The 20391-nt window shown below is 45.3% G+C and overlaps 1 protein-coding gene across 10 annotated transcripts in view; it reads left to right on the top strand.

Moving 5' to 3' along the window:
* Positions 1 to 19688, top strand: part of Trit1 (tRNA isopentenyltransferase 1) — a 43439-nt gene extending 23751 nt beyond the window's left edge. The window contains exons 2-12 of one of the 10 annotated variants that reach the window (XR_015619875.1): positions 3391 to 3531; positions 8181 to 8279; positions 8983 to 9128; positions 11515 to 11657; positions 13150 to 13261; positions 13605 to 13827; positions 13925 to 14002; positions 14175 to 14212; positions 16733 to 16842; positions 17136 to 17253; positions 18858 to 19688. Coding sequence is in view for 2 of the 10 variants with exons in the window: in NM_001437036.1 (NP_001423965.1) it covers positions 3391 to 3531; positions 8181 to 8279; positions 8983 to 9128; positions 11515 to 11657; positions 13150 to 13261; positions 13605 to 13717; positions 13925 to 14002; positions 16733 to 16842; positions 17136 to 17253; positions 18858 to 19027 (1230 nt within the window). In the remaining 8 variants the exon portion in view is untranslated. 10 annotated transcript variants of the gene reach the window in all.
* Positions 19689 to 20391: the final 703 nt, after the last annotated feature.

Consider the following 20391-nt stretch of genomic DNA (forward strand, 5'->3'; position numbering starts at 1 on the left):
GTCTGGTCTTGCGTTTGGTGCCCACAAGCTCCTAGATGCCATCACTGTCATTGCCTAGGAATTTGGGCTGCTGCTGTACAGGCTGAGGGCACTCACAGAAGTGTTGTTCGTGGCCACGTCTGGACTGTGGAAGAGCTGAGAGACTGAGCGATGGATGCCTTTGGAGAGGACCTGGAAGATACAGGTGCAGAGTCCTTGCAGCATGAGAGGATGCTCTGCATGGCAGTTTTCCGTCTGCAGGTGGACCTGGGTGGAGCTGCCAATGCTGAGCAGAGAAAAGACCATATTGACCTCAGCCTTCCTTATTGCTTAGAAAGCGTGGTATAGCCTCAGGGAGCGATGTTTCAAGGCCTCCCTCTCCTGGGTCACTTCCACTGAATGACTGTCCAGTCTGAGTAACAGGTACTGTGCAGGAGGGCTTGGTTGAGACATGAGGGAGAGGGTCTGGAGAGGTGGGTAGCTGGTTAGTTAGACACTGGGTGAAGGTTGTGTAGTGGCTTCATCAGTAGTACAGCTGCTATTTTGTTGATTTAAGTTGGTTATCAAATTTGTTGTGCAGATGGAAGAATCCATGATGTGGTCAAGGGATAGACTGCTTGGGATGTGTTTCTCTGAGACACTTCCTTTGTTCTCCCCTTGCACACACACTGGAAGATAGTGGACCTGCGTAAGCTCTGTTTCCAGCCAACAGTGGCAGCAGAAAGGTCATTAAGGTCAGTTTAGAGGCCATGGTGATGTCAGTGATGTCAGCTGGGACTGCAGAGCTAGCCCAGAGCCTGAGCGCTCCACCCTGCTTTGGAGTGTAAACACTTTGAAATTTCTGAACACTAGTGTCCCCAAAGTCTCATCTTTACATCCTTGTCAGCATTTGGTTTTTTGTTTTTTGTTTGTTTGTTTGTTTTTTGTGTTCTTTTATTTGTTTCTGGTGGGGCTAAGGACCTGTCTCACTTGCTAGACAAGTGAACCCCTAAGTCACACTCCCAGCCTCACCTGAGACCCTAAAGAAACAAACACTAAGCTGAGCACAGAGGCACAGATCAGAAACCTCAGCATTTGCAAGGCAGAGGCAGGGCATGAGCTACATAGCAAGTTCCAGGCCAGCCAGGGCCACATAGTAAGACACACAGAAAGAGACAGACAGACAGACAGGTCTGTCATCTAGCTTTAGTTTGGAAGCTGGCAGTGTTGCAGGTCTTCATTATCTTTCTCATAGTTACACTTGGCGTAGAACACTGTACGGTGTGATTGTGACCCAGTGACACTGCAGCAAACCTAGTCTGTAGACGTATATTCTGTGAAATCCACATTAAGAAGCCGCCTGACTAAGATTTCTAGTGACAGGAGTCCTTATTTCATGCCTTTTTTGTTTTTGTTTCTTTGAGACAGGAGCTCTCCATACAGTGCAGGCTGGCTTTGAACTTGTGGTCCTCAGCTTCGGCCTCTCCAATGGTGAGATTACAAATGAGTGTACCATGTTCTGCTCACCCATACCTCTATGTCTTGTCCCAATTAATCTGATACTATAGGAGACAAAGGATAACCTTACTAATGTAACTCGTTAGTAATTGATTTTTTAATTTTTTTTTAAAAAAGATTTATTTATTTATTTTGTATATGAGTACACTGTAGCTGTCTTCAGACACACCAGAAGAGGGCATCAGATCCCATTACGGATGGTTGTGAGCCACCATGTGGTTGCTGGGAATTGAACTCAGGACCTCTGGAAGAGCAGTCAGTGCTCTTAACCTCTGAGCCATCTCTCCAGCCCTGATTTTTTTAATTTTTATGTGAATTATAATCTTTACTCCATGAATACAAGTTAAACTGTCAATATTTCGTTTTTCCTGATATCCTTGGCATTTGTATGTACTGTAAACCACATGGTAAGCAGTTCTGTGTGTAATAACTTGGGCCTACTTCTGGGACTACCTTCTGTCAGAATTACACTTAACGTGTTTTTTTGTTTTGTTTGTTTGTTTGTTTTGTTTTGTTTTGAAGGCAGTGCTTCCTTGTCTTGAAAGACATGGCTGTCCTTGAATTTGTCTGTAGACCAGGCTGGCCGAGAATTCAGAGTTCTACTTGCCTCTGCTGCCAGGGTGTAAACTTGCGCCCCCCCCCCCCCCCGGCCTCTAGAACAGTGGTACTCAATCTGCAGGTTACCACCCCTTTGGTGGTAGTGGTGGGGAAGATTGAATGACCCTTTTACTGGGGTCCATCTACATATCATCTTTACATATTAAAGGTATATAGCATTAGAAAGAGCCTCTGCCCTAGAAGATATTTCTAAAGGCAGATCTCAGGATGAAAGTTTACTTTGAGTGTCCGATAGAAAAGTGGTGTAATACAGAGCCACAATGCTTAGCAAGTACCAGGTAAAAACAAAGTGCATTTTATCTGGATTAAGTTATTCAGCCCTCACAAGCCTCTGAGTTAGGAGTTATTACCTCTGTGCACTTAAGAGGGATTGGGTTCAGAGGAGTTGGTACCCTTGTACTCCCAGAATAAAAGCCAGGAAGTGGCAGAACCAGGAGTTACCTGAGGAAGCAAGGCGCCGGGGCTCTTCCTTGTAACCATAGCGCTGTTCTCCACTTACCTGACACTGGTGTAAGTAAAGGGAAATGTGAGCTGGAAAACACCTTTAACATCCTTGGGTCTCTGTGGGACTTGCTATTTGTTGGTTCAGTGCTTACAGAATCAGTGATTACAGAGAGAACATTTATCCCTGTTCCCAAACTAGTATTTTCAGATCTGGTCTCCATCTGAGTGAGCCCTTCCATCCAGACAGGGAGCTCTTGCACTTTTAGTAGAATTGGCAGGTCAAGAGCTCGAGGGTAGCATTGCCTGTGGTATATAGACTTTAAGTGCTGACCTGAGCAGTCACCGGGCAGATGATGATGTCGCTAGTAGAGCAGGGCAGTAGTGAGGATCCACGTGTGTTCGGTGTGTCTTCGTGGACTTGCCACTTTCTCATAAGTAGAAACAATCTGACAGGAGCCCTGCTTAAGTCCAAGAGCTGCCGAGCCTTTGGGGCAGTTGTGAGCAATGCAGAAATGTTTTCCTTTCTGGAGACTGAAGAGCGGAACGAGAAGCTGTTTAAATGCCTAGAGAAGTCTTTGGTACTTGAGAGTTCCTTCCTGGCAGGGATTTACATACCTCCTTAATCTCTTAAGTCAGGCGAACGGCTACAGTGTGGCAAGCAAGACAGCACTGTTTTCTTCTTGCTCTGACTTCATTTTTGTGCTTCTGGTTTTGCTTCCAGACAAAAGCTAGACCTATTGCTTGGGGTCAGCCAAGTATTTGGTTGGAGGGAGAGATAGACTGTCACTTCTGCTCATCAAGTGTGTATTCTGTGGAGGCTGATGACTCTCTCATTTATGTTCTTCCTCATAGGTCTATGAAGGGCTAGACATCATCACCAATAAGGTCTCTGCCCAGGAGCAGAAGATGTGCCGGCACCACATGATCAGCTTTGTGGATCCACTCGTGACCAGCTACACCGTGGTAGACTTTAGGAACAGAGCCACTGCCCTGATATCCTTAAGGAAACTTAGCACCCACCCCTGGAGGGTTCCTAGTGGTGGTTTACTCTAAGCGAGGGCACTTACACTCAGTAAAGCTTCCCTCAGAACTCATTAGAAATGCTGTCCCTTGGGCTCCACCCCAGATCTACTAAGTTAGAGTCTACACTACAACAAGAGGTCTGTGTGGTTCCTTCTTTTTAAAGTTTATGTATTTTTATTGTATGTGTGCACATGTGTGTGTCCTGTGTGTGGAGGTCAGAATACAACTTTCAGGAGTCAGATCTCTCTTTTTTGTTGAGGCAAAGTCTTTTTGGTGTTTATCATCCTGTATATTGCAGGCATTCTGACCCATAATGATGTTCTAAGTGATTCTCTCGTTTCTGTCTCCTATCAGTATGGCTGCTGGGATTATAGATATATACACTATCTCCAGCTATCCATTTATTTATTTATTTACTTTAATTTTTATTTCATGTGCATTGGTGTTTTGCCCACATGAATGTTTTATGAGAATGTCAGATTCCCTGAAACTGGAGTTACAGACAGTTGTGAGCTGGCATGTGGGTGCTGGGAATTAAACCTGGGTCCTGAGAGAAAGAAGCCAGTGCCCTTAACTACTGAGCCATCTTTCTAGCCCTTCACATCTGGCTTTTTATGTGGTCCCCTGGGGTCTAAATTCAGGTCATCTGGCTTGCTAGCTCCTCCTTTACCCATTGGGTCATTTCACCATCCTACATATTAGGGACATTTGGGGAAAACATTTTATGGCAGGGATACTGGTTTGGAAGTAGAAAATCTATGGTGTAAGTCTGAAATTACCTCTTTTGACCATGTTGTTTTTACCAGGTCAAACACTGCCCACAGCATGGGGCTTCAGACCTCTGCTCTATAGAATGGGGATATGAAATTATACACTTACAATGATAATGAAGTCACTGAAAACCTCACAGGAATTGTTGAGTAGGGAAGGATTTTGAAAAATGGTTCTGCATAAAACTAAGACATTTTTGAGAACAAAGGAACCTGGTGAGGGGGTTTACACCTATAATTTTAACTCTATGGGAAGCTGAGGCAGGAGGATTATGCTTACATTGCCAGTCTGGGATATCTGATGAGACTATCTCAAAACCATAACTACTGGAAAATGTAGTCCAGTCTTAGAGCTCTTGACCAGTATAAGTGAATGAGGTCCCAGGTTCAATCCCTAGTAACAGAAAAAAATCCTGAACCATTAAGTAGAGGGTGTATGGGCAATAACAGTTATACCATAGGTGAAATTGTAACACAGGGGCCAGTGAGAAGGCTCAGTGGGTAAAACACTTGCCATGTAAACCTGAGGGCCCAAGTTTCATCACCAGATCCCAGAGTAGAAAAGGAGAAAATTGATTCCAAAAGTGTGCGTGCGTATGTACGCGCACACGCGGAACAATGAGAAACTCAGTGTATGTTGAAATGGATGTATATATTTATCGTATGTATTTCAGAATGGTAAAGAATGAATGGAAGCCCTGGGTGGTAGTACATACCTTTTATATTAGCACTTGGGAGGCAGAGACAGGCAGATTGCTCTGAATTTAAGGTCAGCCTCCAGGACAACCAGGGCTACACAAAGAAACCTTGTTTCTGAACGAACAAAAGAAAGAAAGAAAGAAAGAAAGAAAGAAAGAAAGAAAGAAAGAAAGAAAGAAAGAAAGAAAGAAAGATTGATTGATTTTTGCGTCAGTAAGGGTGCCCATCAGAACAGCAGATACAGGTGGGCTGCTTTCCTAGATGCACAAAGCCCAAGTGTGATCCCCAGCGCTGTATGGGTGGGCATGGTGGTGTGTTCCTGTCATCCCATCACTTGGGAGGTAGAAGCAAAGAGGTCAGAAGTTCAAGGTCACAGCAGCATAAGAAATTCTAGGCAAGCCCATGGGAGAAAACTTGTCTCAAAAAATAAAAGGCGTATCAAACTAGAACCCCTAGGCATGTGCCCTAGGACTCTCCTGTTCAGGCAGTTTGACATAGGTATGCATCAAAATTTTGCCATTAATAGCAATAAACACCCAAATGCTTACTCTCAAAGAATGTACAAAATTTGCTTTACTCATAGAGGTTCTTTGTAACGGTAAAAATGAATAAATTGTATCCACATGCATCAATCAGCATAGAAGGATTGTATAAATTATATAAATGTTGAGAATTACAGGATACATGTGGGGTTTTGCCACAGTTGTAACTACAGAAGTTAGAAGGCAAAACTCAGCTTGGCACGATGGTGCACACCTGCAATCCCAGCACCTAGGAGTGGGAGAAGGCCATTGGCTGCAGCAATTTGAACCCAGCTTTGAGCCAACAAGACATATATAAACTTGGGGGAAATGTTTATAAAATAGGGAACAAGTGACCAATGTTCTTAATAAATGAAGGACTCTCTTGTGAATGTGAAGATCCTTACAGGCCTGCTGTGTAATTCACATAGGAGCAAGCACAGATGATAAGCATGGAAAAGGTTTGCCTTCCTTACTAATCATGGGCATGCAAATCCAGACAACGAGATAGTGTTTTACCTATCAAATGGGTAGACTAAAATGGAGATAATTTCAAGTCTGCCTACTTTGCAGGGCTGTTGTCAGATGAGATAGGATATATATGAATGAATCCCTTTCAGATTGACAGCTATCACCAAAGATGAGGTCTTATTCTGAGACAGGCAGGATGTTCATAAAGAGTGACACAGTGTGGGAAGGGCTTGGCGTTTTCCAAGCAGAGTAGTAGCAGAGGACGACTTCACCAGACTAGCTCTAGGCTAGATTCGAGGTTTGCTTAAGAGCATAAAAGTCACAGTGTCAAACTGAAAGTATTCCAGTGAGCTCCAGAATCCCAGTGCATGAAGATGGAGAGTTCAAGGCTAGCCCATACTTGTGTCGGCAGGCTTGGTGGAAAGCACCTTTACCTACTGAGCCATCTTGTTAGCCCCTGTCTGTTTTTCGAGCTAAGATCTGTGTAGTCTTGGCTGGTCCTATATTTGCTATGTAACACAGGCTGGCCATGAACTGATAGAATTATTCTGCCTCAGCATCTTGAGTGCTGAGATTATAAGCTGTTATTCCGGTGCCAGCCCTCTGCAATCCTCTGATGATAGTATGTTCTTTCTTACCTACCAGTTAGAAGGATTCTGGTGGAAATCCCCATCTAGTTCTACACTGCAGGTTGGCTGGCAGGAAGAAGGAACAAGTGAATGATTAACTGCATATTAAAAATCAACTCTTTTTAAACAAGCAGAGCCCTAGGTAAAGCAAGTAATTATCTGCTCAACAGAAATTCTAAAGAGAATCAATTCTAAGAAGCAGAAATACGTGACTACAATAAATTGAGTACTTCCTGGTTTTCGGGCATTGCAGTAGAGGCCTTAGACACAGTTACAGTTAATGTTCCTAAACACTCTGGAGTCTTACAGATGAGAAAACTGAAGCTCAGATAGTTTGAGCAGCTTGCCATGAGAATTGAAGTCTGGTGAGGTCTTGGAGACTCTGACTCACAGCTGTGGTGTGGGAGAACTAGCCTATGTCTTACCTCAGAAAGCCAGGTCACACACTGTGTGTCACCTTGGTGAGCATCCTTGGGAAGAGCAAGACCTTAGACATTTCTAGAACCAGGTGTGATCATGAATTTACGTCTGGTTTTCTTTTTTCTTGTTTCTGTTTTTAAACAAAAAATATTTATGTGTGTAAATGTTTTGCCTACATATATGTCTGTGCACTGTGTGCATGCCTGGTACTCGTACAGGTCAGATGAGGGCATTGGATCCCTTAGAGCTGGAGTTACAGATGGTTATGAGTTGCCATGTAGGTGTTAAGGATTCAACCTGGGTCCTTTGCAAGAACAGCAAGCACTCTTCAGCATTAAGCTATCTCCAAGTCCCCTCATGTTTTGTTTTTTGAGACAAGGACTCATATATCCCAGGCTGGCCTTGAACTTCTAATCTTCCTGCCTCCCCTTCCTGGGTGCTGGGATTACAGATATGTGCCACCACACTCAATTTATGTGATGCTCAGATTAAGCTCAGGGCTCTCATCCCTATACTAGGTCTGGTTTATGGAAGTCCCTCCAGGCCTAATGGAAAATGATTCCATGAAATTACAGGAAGCACGAAGACAGGGCACTGCCTTTTGCTTCCTCCCTTTAAACATACATGACTTTTAAAAATTTTATTAACTATCGTATTTTATGTGTCGTATGACTGCTTGCATATGTCTGTGTACCACATATGTGGCTGATGCCTGGGAGGGCAGAAGAAGACGATTCCCTGGGGCTGGAATTGTAGATGGTTGAGAGCCACATGTGGGTGATGGGAATTGAACCAATTCTCTGGAAGAGCAGCCAGTGCTTTTAACCATTGAGCCATCTCTCCAGCCCCTCTGCCTGCCTGCCTGCCTGCCATCTGTCCGTCCGTCCGTCCGTCCTTCCTTCCTTCCTTCCCATTTTTTTGGGTGTGTGTGTGTGTGTTGTATACTTGTTAGTGTGTGTGCATGTAAGTGCATGTGCACATAAGCATAAGTGGGTGGAAGCCTGAGGTATGCATACATGTGCTGGCCTTTGTGATTTCTTGTTAAAACTCTTCTTCCCACATAAGTCAGTATCCACTTATTGATATTAAATAACTTTCTTAATGTTTACATTGAAGATATTTTTGCTCGAGACAAAATTCCTATTGTGGTGGGAGGAACCAATTATTACATTGAGTCTCTGCTCTGGAAAGTTCTTGTGACTACCAAGGTAAGTCTAGTTTACTTGTAACTCACTACAGAAATGGCTTCCCATTCATTTTCATGCTAAATAATTTTAGTGGGAGGAAGGTTGACTCTTAACTGTTTCTTACAGTCAGCAGCTGTAATTTTCCTACTTAGTATTCTGAACAAATGCCACCTCCATATGTGAAGTATACTCCTCCAAGCTGGCCTAAGGGTAGGGGTTGTGTGTGGGAAAAAGGCTCTGTGGATTAATTAGCATCCCTGTAAATTAGCAGTACATCTGTCTGACTCAGCATTTCCCGGCTGCCGGCATAGTGTATGTGTCAGAGACGTCCAGCACTGACCCTTTCTGTGGAGGTGCTGCTGTGTGGAGCAAGACTGGCAATGGCAATGTGCTGGCGGTTCTGGCCTACTCTTCGGTCATCCTTAGGGAATGTGGACTAGATTGCTGAATGTGTAAACTAGATGTGGTAGCCCAGTTAAACAAGCAGAGTAGCCAGTCCTTCCCTAAGAGGCAAGTGCCCTCACTCTTTGCTTACTGTGGCCTTACAGTACTTACCCCACATATTGGAAACTTTAGTTTATGATCTCTTTCCCACTGTATGGTACGATCTTCAGATCCATCTCTGTTCTTTATTTCTAAGGCTTAGCAAGATGCCTGCCCATTATATAGTCTAAATGTTTATTGAATGTTGGATTACATTTATTTGTAAACTTTCATGTACTAGCCCCAGGGGATGGGCACTGGGAAAGCGGTTGATCGGAAAGTAGAACTTGAAAAGGAAGATGGTCATGAACTCCATAAACGGCTAAGCCAGGTGGATCCAGAAATGGCTGCCAAGCTACACCCACATGACAAACGCAAAGTGGCCAGGTAAGAAAGCCTGGGTCCGGGGTTGGGGATTTGGCTCAGTGGCAGAGCGCTTGCCTAGGAAGCGCAAGGCCCTGGGTTCGGTCCCCAGCTCCGGAAAAAAAAAAAAAAAAAAAAAAAAGAACCAAGAAAGCCTGGGTCCATTGCCCCAGAGTTCCTTTATAGATCGTGGAGACAGTAAAGTGTTTGTTTGACCTGGGTGATAGAGGGGCTTGGTAATAGTGGAAATTGATTTGTTGTTCTAGTTCAGTGACTTGGAGGCCCTGAGTCTGCCTCAGTCCATCTCCCTCAATAACCAGTTGCACTCTGCTTTGCTGTTACATTTTAAAGGCACAGTACTGTATTGTTTTTCCCCAGGGCCTATGTAATCTTGCTTCATTTTCTATTTGATCTTTGCTTGTATAACAGTTTTCATATAAAATTTTTCTGGCATGTAGTTCTTTTACATTAGGACTTGAGTTTCATAATTTGATTGTGCAATGCTGGGTTGTGGCTTTCCCAGTAGCTTTCCCAGTGGGCGGTGGTGTTTATCAGTGAGCTCACCTCTGCACATGGAAACTTTGTAGCAGGGAAAGAAGTGGTGAATAAACTCCCCATGTGCTTTCTGAGAGTGTTTTGGAATTGAAACTTCATATGTTGCCTTGTTTTTCTTCGGCTCCGTGTCTGGCACAGGAGGCGATCTAAGGAAGGGTTTACTGTGTGCTACCAACACACATCACCTGCTATGGTAACATTAGTGTTGGGAGCTTAGAGAGTATTCTACTCAAAAGATTTTTTAATACCTGTGTTTCTTAATACTTTTCCATTATTCTGCCTTAGAAGAGCCCTTTAGGAATGCCCCCACCCCATTGTGCCCTCTTCCAATGAAATTTTACATTAAAGAAGACAGTTTTTCCCAAACAGGTTTCCTTGGAGGGCTACATTCCAACTGTTTTTTCTTCCTCGGGAAGACGTTATCACCGTGGTGAGAATGATAGTCTAGGGAAATGCTATTCTACTCAGTAGGCATCTTTTTTTCTTGTTGAGTCAAGATGTCATGTAGTCCTGACTGCCTTAGTCAAGGGTGGCCTTGAACTCCTAGTCCTCTCTTATCAATAGCGCTTGGAATCTGGCATTTGCCTCCATGTCAGACTCCACACATTTTATTTCAATCCAACCCTTTCCTTTTACTTTTAGCAGTTCAGGAACATTGTGGTGAACATTGCATTTACAGTTCTGTGTGCTATGATTTTTAGTCTGTCTCTACTTTTCTCTCCTTTCCTGATCAGATCTCTCTTTCTTCCTTTTGGTTTTTTGAGACAGGGTTTCTTTGGTTGTCCTGCAACTTATTCTGTAACCAGGCCTTGTACCCAGATCCGCCCACCTCTGCCTCTCGAATGCTGGGATTAAAGGGGTCACCACCACACCTGGTTCAGACTTTTATTTTATTTATTTATTTATTTTTTGGTTCTTTTTTTTTTTTTTTCGGAGCTGGGGACCGAACCCAGGGCCTTGCGCTTCCTAGGTAAGCGCTCTACCACTGAGCTAAATCCCCAGCCCCCAGACTTTTATTTTTTATGCTGCTTGAGAACTGTGTCTCAAGAAGAATCACTAAGTTCCAAGCAAGAACTCTAGCGTCTCTCCTGTAGGGAAGATGGGAACTTTTATTGTCACTCTTTTGGGTGGAGTCTGTTCCCTTAAGTAGGTGAGGTGCTGTTAGGTTTTCTCTTTAGATGGTCTCTGTGTGGCCGTAGCTATTGAACAACAAGGGCTGTCCCTCTGGTGTTCAGGAAACAGAAGTAGGTTAGGAGGGGAAGGATTGCTTTCCAGCTGTACGTTGCAGCTGTCCAGGTTGTACTGTGTGGCTTTGGGAGCTCAGCTGCCTGGTGCTGTAATGTAACAGACTACAGGAGAGGAGTGTGTGGGCTCCGTCTTTGATAGTCTTTGTTCCAGGAGAGTGTGCTGGATTAGCCAGAAGTGTTCTTGATTAATTTTAGACATATTTAAAAAGAAAGTGGATGAGCTGGATGTACAGCATGCTTTGGCACTGTGGGAAAGGCTGTCCAGCGAGACCAGACTTGTTGGCTTGTACAGAGTGTCCCAAACAAGCTTGTACTGCACACTTGAAAGTGAGTCTCCTTCTGTTTGTGCAGAAGAAACCTGTTATTTCTGATCCCGTTTAACTAATTCTAGAATGTGTTTTTAAAAGAAGAGTGTTATTTCTCACCCAGAGTTTAGGTGCCTTTCTGAATAGCTCTGGGATTAGAGTAAAGCCAGGGCTTCTTGGTTTGGGAATTTATGCATGAAGTTGAAAAATGAGGCTTTCTGCAAGACAGTCTTTCTCTATTCCAGTTGAGAATGAATATTCCTAATGGGTTCCCCACCCCACCCCTTTTTTTAAACAACTTAGGAGCTTGCAAGTGTTTGAAGAAACAGGAGTCTCTCACAGTGAATTCCTTCATCGTCAACACGCAGAGGAAGGCGGTGGTCCTCTTGGAGGCCCTCTCAAGTTCCCTAACCCATGCATCCTCTGGCTTCATGCTGACCAGGCAGGTAAATGCTTCGGTCTAGAGTCTGTCTAAGGCAACATGAAGAACACTAGTGTCAAGCGCTTCGAACCTCTGGTGGCTGACAGTGAACACTAGTGTAAGCTGCGAAGTTTATCGTCTCAGCCACCATGCCTTTTGCTTTGGCCCCATGCTGTTGTTCCCTTAGGTGTTTCTGGAAAGCAGGGAAGAGTACCGGTTTTCAGATACCAGAGCAGGGCAGTAAGAGACGTGCAGAATGAAGAGACTGCTGTTGAGAAGGTTGAAAGGTCAGAGTGAAGGAAGGTTTCCTGTAGCCAGAGGTTTCCTGTCTGATCTCATGGTTGGCTGCTGGTTGGGTCACTCATTAGACCTAAGAACTGAGTGTGACGATTGACTAGCTAACCTGATAGCATTCGTTGCTAAAATATCCTGCTGCCCTGTGCTGGGAACTGTTTGATCCAGCAAACATCCCTTGAACACTCAGTGGTGAATGCCCAGGCTTGAAAACATTGTTTCAACTACACCCTTGGTCTGCTGTCTTCTAGTTCTGCGAGTTCTCTCTCTCTTTCTCTTTCCTTCTTTCTTTTTTATTCATTCTATTTACATGAGTACACTAGCTGTCTTCAGACACACTAGAAGAGGGCATCAGATTCCATTACAGATGGTTGTGAGCCACCATGTGGTTGCTGGGAATTGAACTCGGGACCTCTGGAAGAGCAGTCAGTGCTCTTAACCACTGAGCCATCAAGAGGTAGCAACAGTGAACAGATAGGGCAGGCAGTCCTAATTGTGAGGAGAGTTCATTTTGAGTCATTCTCAGTTAGAAGTTTATGGAAGAATCTAACTTTTCTGTAATGAAATGTTTTTACAGTCCAGCTTTACACCACAATTCAGAATAAACTATCGGCGTTGCCTCATGGCAGTGCTGTGTCTGGTTGCTACACCTATGTGATGATGGCCTCCCACTCACCTGGGCAGTTAAAGCTTGTACCATGCAGCTGTACCAGGAGGTCACCTGAGGAGGCTGATGAAAATAACACAGGGTAAAAAAAATTATGACAAAAGTTAGGGAAAGTCAAACACTGGACATGGTAATGCACATGCCCTTTACTTCCAGCACTCAGAGGCAGAGGGAGGTGAGTCTGTGCGTTCCAGGCCAGCCTGGTCTACAGAGTAAGACACTGTCTCAGAAAACCAAAGAGAAAAGGAAAGTCAACCAGGGGACCCTTGGCCACTTTGAAAAGCAGTGGGTGTGTAGTCCACGGTAAAGCGCCTGCCCTTGGTTCCAGCTGTCATTATATGCTATTCAAATAACAGGAAGGCGTGTGCTCTGTTCTTTTTTGCTGTCCACTTACACAGTCCAAAGGTCAGGTAAATACAATAGGAATCTTTATATCAGAGGAATCCTTTCATTGGGATAGAAACCCTTCCTTGTGGCAGGCAGCCTGGTCAGTTCACAGTGTGAGTGTAGTAGGCACCAGCATGCACTGCTCATTCTCGGGCTGTTTTGACTCAAGTTCTAGATGAGCGCCTGGATAAGAGAGTGGACGACATGCTTGCTGCCGGACTCTTGGAAGAGCTGAGAGATTTTCACAGACGCTATAATCTTAAGAACGTTTCAGAAGATAGGTGAGGATTTGCCTGCTGTTCCCCTTTGCTTGCCCATGGTTGCAAGAGCATAGACAAGACTAGCACTGGCCCCGGATCTACTTGCTAGTCCTCTGCCTTCGCGATGGCAAGAGCTGTTGAAGGCGGTTATTCCACCTGTTGGAGTGGAAGTCGGCTTTTTTTTTTTTTTTTTTTAGACATTTCCAGAAGTTACTTTTAAGGAAGTAACCTGGCCGCTGGTGGAGTGGGAAGGGGACCAGTCAATAAATGATCAGGACCTCACTGTTGTAGTCAGTGACAACCTCCAAGGCCCCTGCTGGCTTCCAGAGGCTGTGGCTCACTGCTGACACTCTCCTGTTCCCAGCCAGGACTATCAACATGGTATCTTCCAGTCAATTGGCTTCAAGGAATTTCACGAGTACCTGACCACTGAGGGGAAATGCACACCAGAGACTAGTAACCAGCTTCTAAAGAAAGGTGTGAATTCCTATGTGTAACCTAGCCCTGGACATCCTCGGGTGATAGTCTGAGCTGAGGCTAGAAGAGTCTCGGCTAAAAATCAAGATGGTTATCTGTGAAGTCTAATGGTGTGCTTATTTCTTTTGTTCGTGGGCTGGGAGGGTGTTGACTCCTAACAGAAAGAAGTGCTTACCCAGGTGCCATTGTGTCTGCTGTATCTTGCAGGGGTTGAGGCTCTGAAACAAGTAACTAAGAGATATGCCCGGAAACAGAACCGATGGGTTAGAAACCGCTTTTTGAGCAGTAAGTCCCAATTTTCTTCTCATCCTTTTTGACAGAATGTTGATCTGCCCTAAGAATTTGGCCCCCAAAGTCTTTTGCATAGATAATTATTTGGGGGGGGTGTTCTGGTGATGTCTCGGGGGAAAAAAGAGCAACAAGTTTCCATTGAAGAGTTTTCTTCTTCCTTGCGCAGATGGTGGTGGCTACAAACAGGATGCAGGAGCGAGCAGTGTAAGAGCAGTGAGCGGAGTAGGGTAGGGCTGGTTCTGACCTCTGTGTTGTCCCTGGAGGGCAGACAAATCTTCAGGGAACTTCCCTAGTTAAAGTGCATCTTGGTCTGGTGTTCTTTACTAAAGAGAGCAAAGTAAAATGCTTCTCCTTGCTTTATTTTTGTGATCATATACATAGTACTTGAATTGCTTCAAATGAAACTTTAATTGGACAGAACTTTGTTGGGGAGTGGGGTTCAAGGCAGTGTTTCTCTGTGTATCTCTGGCTGTCCTGGAACTTGCTCTGTAGACCAGGTTGAACTTGAACTCACAGGATTCCCCCTGCCTCTGCATCCCAAGTGCTGGGATTAAAGGCTTGTGCAGTCACTTCCAGACTTGGACAGAACTGGGAGAGGGAAGAAAGTCTCATGCTGCGTCTTTGGCACAAATGTAGTGCTGTATATAGTTGAGTTGAGGCTTCAAGGTGAAGGTAATTGTCTCTACAGATAAGAACATGAAGACCTAGTGAAAGCCAAGTACCTCTCCTTCCCTTCACCCCTGGCTTCTAGGCAAGAGAGCCCAATACAGGCCTGACTCTGAAGTCATGTTTCATTTAGCTATGCCATGGGCTACCTGGCATTCATATTGGCCCTCAAGCCCCCAGTTGTATGCTGATGAGCTAAAAGGAGATTACTTTAAGTGTAGTGAAACTCCACTTTTCTCTTGTGAACACTGTAAAATACACTTCTGAATCATCTCCAGTTACTTTTTGCCAGTTCTGCTTTCAGTTACAGGTAAAGCCAGCTGAAGCCTCTGCCCCTGGTCTTCAGTGCCTTTGACCATGTACACTTTGGTGTATGGTGTCACTTCCTTCCGTTTACCCTTTGCCTCCTATCTTAATAGATGGGTCCCATCTTAGTCTTAGCTGAACTTGATGTTCAGAACCACAGATCTCAAGTACAACTTCCCTTCCCATGTCTGACAGTAAGTCTGAAACAAAAGCTTTTTGTAATGATTTAGAACTTCCTCTTGTGATAAGGCCATAGTAACTCCTGTCTCTGAGGCCGGAGGGGTTAATGGCACCTCATTCTGTGCAGACTCAATCCTGGTGCCAGAGTGAAAGGCACAGCTGCCCTGTAAGTCAAGAGCCACATTTGATTGGCCAGGACTAGTCTGCTGGGATATGGCCTGGCAGAGAGCCAGAGGGACTTCCCCACCCCAGCTTGGCCTTGGACCCATGCCAGAAATAGCAGCTGGGAGCCGAGAACTTGTTGAAAGGTGCTTAGACGGGGCACAGAAGCCCAACAAAGGACTTAGAGGAGAAAGGGAAATGTAGAGTGGCCTAGAAACAGGTGCAGAGCTTGACTGAGGCCAGGTGTGCTGTGGGTGCTGCCTGCACTCTTCTAGTCTCACCTTTCCTTGTGGCGGTCAGCAGGTGTAGGCCAGTTCGGTCTGTGGAGAATCTTATTTGTGGTTGGCACACTCAAAAGGCCAGCACCTGCCAGCCGTTGGCATCCCGATGCCTTTGATATTTTTTGTCTGCGTGACAATGCTTCTTGCCTTCAGGTACCTGCCTTCACCTGGCTGTAGAAGGCAGTCTAGTATGTCTGTGGGATGCAGAGGCCAACTGAAACTAAAGTATTCCAACACGGCTGGCTCAGATGCATGCCTTTTCCTCCTTCTTCCAGTCCACGTCCATTCAGAAGTGTTTACCAGAGAGTGGGGTTTGAATCGTCCTTTACGTTACATACGGTTCTTACAGAAGGTGTTGAGGAACCTGGCATTGTACTACATGGCTGTAATCCCATCACTTGGAAAGTAGAGAGGCAGGAGGATCAGGGGTCTAAGACCAAACTCAGGCACATAGTGAGTTTGAGAATAGCCTGAGCCAGGCAGGCCACATGAGTCTCTGAGCCCCTCCTCAAAAGCATGGAGGGCAGGGTGAGATTCAGTTAGATCAGCCCCAAGGCTAGTAGAGTAAGCACTCACTCAAAGCTCTTAGCTTAGTTCCTCTTTAAAGTACTGTCTTTGTATCATAACAGCCCACGTAGTGGTCACCAGAGCTGTTACTCCATTTTGATTTCCTTACGGATTAAAGCTTCTGCACCTAAGTCCCTGTTTACACAGTCATGCATACTTACTGCCTGGGAGTCCGGCTCATGGGTCTTGGAGACTATGGCTCATGTTCGTAGTAGAATGAATAGATGGCACAGTGTCACTCCTTTGACCCTGTGTGTCCTGCTTGAGGATTTTAAGGGTCTTGGAAACAGAATAGATTGGGATTTATAGGCCAGGTTCTCACAACTTTTTTTTTTTTTTTTTTTAAACATTTATTTATTTATTATGTATACATCATATAGCTTTCTGCCTGCATGTATGCACCTGCAGGCCAGAAGAGGGCACCAGACCTGATTATAGATGGATGTGAGCCACCATGTGGTTGCTGGGATTTGAATTCAGGACCTCTGGAAGAGCAGTCAGTGCTCTTAACCGCTGAGCCATCTCTCCAGCCCATCTCACAACTTTTCTTTGTCATCATTAGGACCTGGTCCCAGTGTCCCCCCGGTATATGGCTTAGAAGTATCTGATGTTTCCAAGTGGGAGGAGTTTGTTCTGGAGCCTGCTCTCAGTATAGTCCAGAGTTTCATCCAGGTGACTATTAAGGAGGCCGGCGGTTGGGATTGCAAAGTACTTTCTTTTACTGGCACTTTCGCTGCTATTTTGGTGAGCCAAGTGTCTTTCCAGTGGGACAGAGCAGCAGGGCTGACTGCTGTTACATCTCTGGAGCTGGTTTTGCTTTCACTTCAGAAAGGTTGTTGCTAAAATCTGTTAACCCACCTGCTCTCTGGGGATGAAAAAGGAATCTTGGGAACATCCCTTCTCTTTTAACATCAGAGACTTGTCCCCAGATCTCTTTGCATTGAATGTCCCTGTTGCTCTCTTAGGGTAGCAAACCTACAGCCACTCCAGTGAAGATACCATACAGTGAAACTGAGAACAAGAGAAGTTACCACATGTGTGACCTTTGTGACCGGATCATCATTGGGGACCGGGAATGGGCAGGTAGAGTGCAGATGAGGGGCTGTGGGGGGGGGGATTTGGGGAAATATATTTGGGTGGGGGGGAGTCACACTTTCTAAAACTTAGTCTTTAACAGTTGAATGTTGAGTCAGCTTTGTAACAGGACAGATTCCTGAGAACCTCGCCTAGACTAGGGATGTAGCCTGACACACAGAAGACCATCACCCTCCAGATGCAGCTAGAAGGGGAGCAAACTACCGAGAGAAGTCTGTTGGCCTTTCCTGTGTGGAACTTAGTTGTGGGACAGATAGAAATGAAGTCATTAGACAACTCCTGCAAGCTGGTTGGGAACAGAAGCACAGCCGGGAGGCAGGGGCATCATAGGGTCCTCAGGCCCACAGCTCTTTCAGCATTACTCGTTGAACTGGTGAGTGGCTCAGACTGTGATGGAAGATGGGAAGAAATGCTGTGAGAGCTAGCCTGAGCTAGCCTGTCCCAGCCACAGGAAGCCTGCTTAGAGTGTGCTTTACTGGGCTATCAGAGTAGATGTTTCTCTCCACATCACCCCATACAGTGATTAGGTCTATTAACTGGCATCTCTGGCAAAATGCTCCCCATTGTCAGAGACGGGGACGGCCGTGTGCCCGAGCAGCAGAAGAAGCCCTGATTGTTGTTGGCGTATAATGATGAAAGGGGAAGAGAGAGGGCGTCTGATTGCTTTGTAAAGGAAACTTAGTGGTCGATTTGTCGAATGTCCTTTGGGGGGAGCCTTTGTGAGCTCGGCTGTGTGAGCCTTCTATAGTGCCATCTGTCGAGTCCGTGCTCCCATCCCCTGCTGCCATGGAGAGCAGCCCAGAGCCCAGGTTTGCCTTAAGCTCTAGTTAGAGAATAAAGTTGACTCTTCTTCCCACATAAAGTCTCTTAGCTTCTAAACTCTGCCACACGCATACTTCGAAACCGTTTTTTTCTTTTTTTTTTTTTTTTTGCTTCTTCTTTTTTTTTTTTTTTTCCCGGAGCTGGGGACCGAACCCAGGGCCTTGCGCTTCCTAGGCAAGCGCTCTACCACTGAGCTAAATCCCCAACCCCGAAACCGTTTTTTTCTTAATGATGCTTTTAATATGTATAAAAGAATTTAGCCTGGTGACTTGAGTTCAATGCCTGGAACCAACATAGTAAAGGGAGAGCCACCTCCCACTTCCACAAGTCTCCCACCCATATATACACACAAATAAGTAAAGAAATAAGCTTAACAATCAGCCTGGTCATCCCTCTCCTTAGGCATTCCCTAAGGAGGTGTCTTCGCAGAGAGGATAGTAAAAACGAGCCTATATGACAGTGTCAGCGGGTAGAAGTGAGAAGACAGTTGGTTCATGTAGCAAACCTGCCCAACAGAGCCTTAGCCAGTGCTTAGCCGGGCCTAGAACCGTGCACTTGGGAGGTGAAGACTGGAAAAGCCTAAGTTTGAGGTCAGTCTGGGCTACCTAGTAAGACCTTGTCTTCAACAAATAGTGATAAACAGGTGTCTACTCTGTTATTTATGAACAGTTTAAAAGAGTGTATAGTTATCTTTAAATGTTTTCTCTTTGTCTTGTTTATTTCTAGAAAACCCTGATGACTTTTTGTTTATTTGGTATTTGTCTTTTCAGCACATACAAAATCCAAATCTCACTTGCACCAATTGAAGAAAAGAAGAAAGTTGGACTTGGACGCTGTCAGTGCCTTAGGAAGCCAAAGTAATTCACCAGACAGTGAGCTGGAACGCAAAGAGGGGGAATCCTCAGGACAGCGTGATCAAGAGCTAAAGGCCAGTGTTTGAGAGACATGCCCAGTGACCTTTGCAGAGATGTGGGGATCGAGCCCAGGAGGGAGGGGAGTGTCTCTCTTCCACGCCTGGACTGAGGAACGCTGGGCAGAAAGCCCCACCATCTTCTTTCATTCTCTGGCATGATCTGCACAGGAAACAGCAGGCCTTTCAGCTCCTCGTGTGCCTGTTGTGTCTGGTAATGATGTGGCTCAGGGTAGGATTTTTTTTTTCTTTGAACCTTAAAGGTTTTATTTTAGAAAGAGGCACAGATTGCACATTTTCTACTTGAGGATCTTTTTTAGTGGTGAATACCAAGATTCAGTACATCCTTTAAAGAGAGTTCTTGTCCCTGGCACTGGCTAAAAATAGTCTCATTTCCAGATGCTTTTGTAGATGACTGAAGTATTGTAAGGCACAGTCAGGAGTTCTGGACAGGAGAACGGCAGGAAGGAGTGGCCCAGAGAGATGAGTAAGCGAGCTGCCCCAGCTCTGAATCTGCAGCAGAGGGGGTCAGGCCGAGGTGGCTGTGACCTGGATCGTGAAGGCTAATGAAAGAATCTGTGTCCCTTGAGCTGCTCCTGTGCATGGTGGCCGTCGTTGCTGGCCATCTAGGGCAGACACAATCAGATTCCTTTGAAATGTAAATAAAGATTTGTAAAAGCCCTGTAGTGTATGTACAGCATGCTGCACTGTCAATTGATAGCTGTTTCTCAAACTCCACAGTCACCATAGATGTAGCCGTACATGGAACACTTACACTCTTCACCAGTCCCAGAGTCCATTAGAGAACTTTGGGGGATGGGGAGGAGCACCTCTGATATCCCCCGGTGTAGAGAGAAGTCCGAGGGACATGGAAGCTAAGACTTCAGTGTAAAGGGAGGGGAGGAGCCTTTTGAGCCAGGTTGATGGTGCAGGCCTTCAGTCCCAGGCCTTGGGAGGCAGAGGCAGGTGGATCTCTAAGTTCAAGGCCAGCCTGGTCTGCAGAATGAGTTCCAGAACAGCCAGGGCTACACAGAGAAGCCCTGTCTGAAAAACAACAGCAAAAGAGCATCTCTGCTGGACTTAATATTTTAGAATCCCAGACCTTGGAAGGCCATGGAAGAAGAATCATGTGTTCAAGGTCAGCTTTGACTATATATTGAAACCAAAACAACCCCACACAACACAAATAAGTCAGTTCCGTAAATTACACGTTACTCAGGCATGGGACCCAAGTTAGATCCGCAGAACCCAGAGAAAAGGCCTGGCATGGTGGCACCTGCTGCCATTCCTACTGCATACCACTTGCATGTCTGTCCTCTGACACCTGCAACGAGTTGCAGATGATTGTGACGAGCTCCTTGGTGTTGGGAATCAAACCCAGATCTCTAGAAGAG

This window comes from Rattus norvegicus, chromosome 5 (assembly GCF_021556685.1).
Source record: "Rattus norvegicus strain SHRSP/BbbUtx chromosome 5, alternate assembly SHRSP_T2T, whole genome shotgun sequence".
NCBI lineage: Eukaryota > Metazoa > Chordata > Mammalia > Rodentia > Muridae > Rattus > Rattus norvegicus.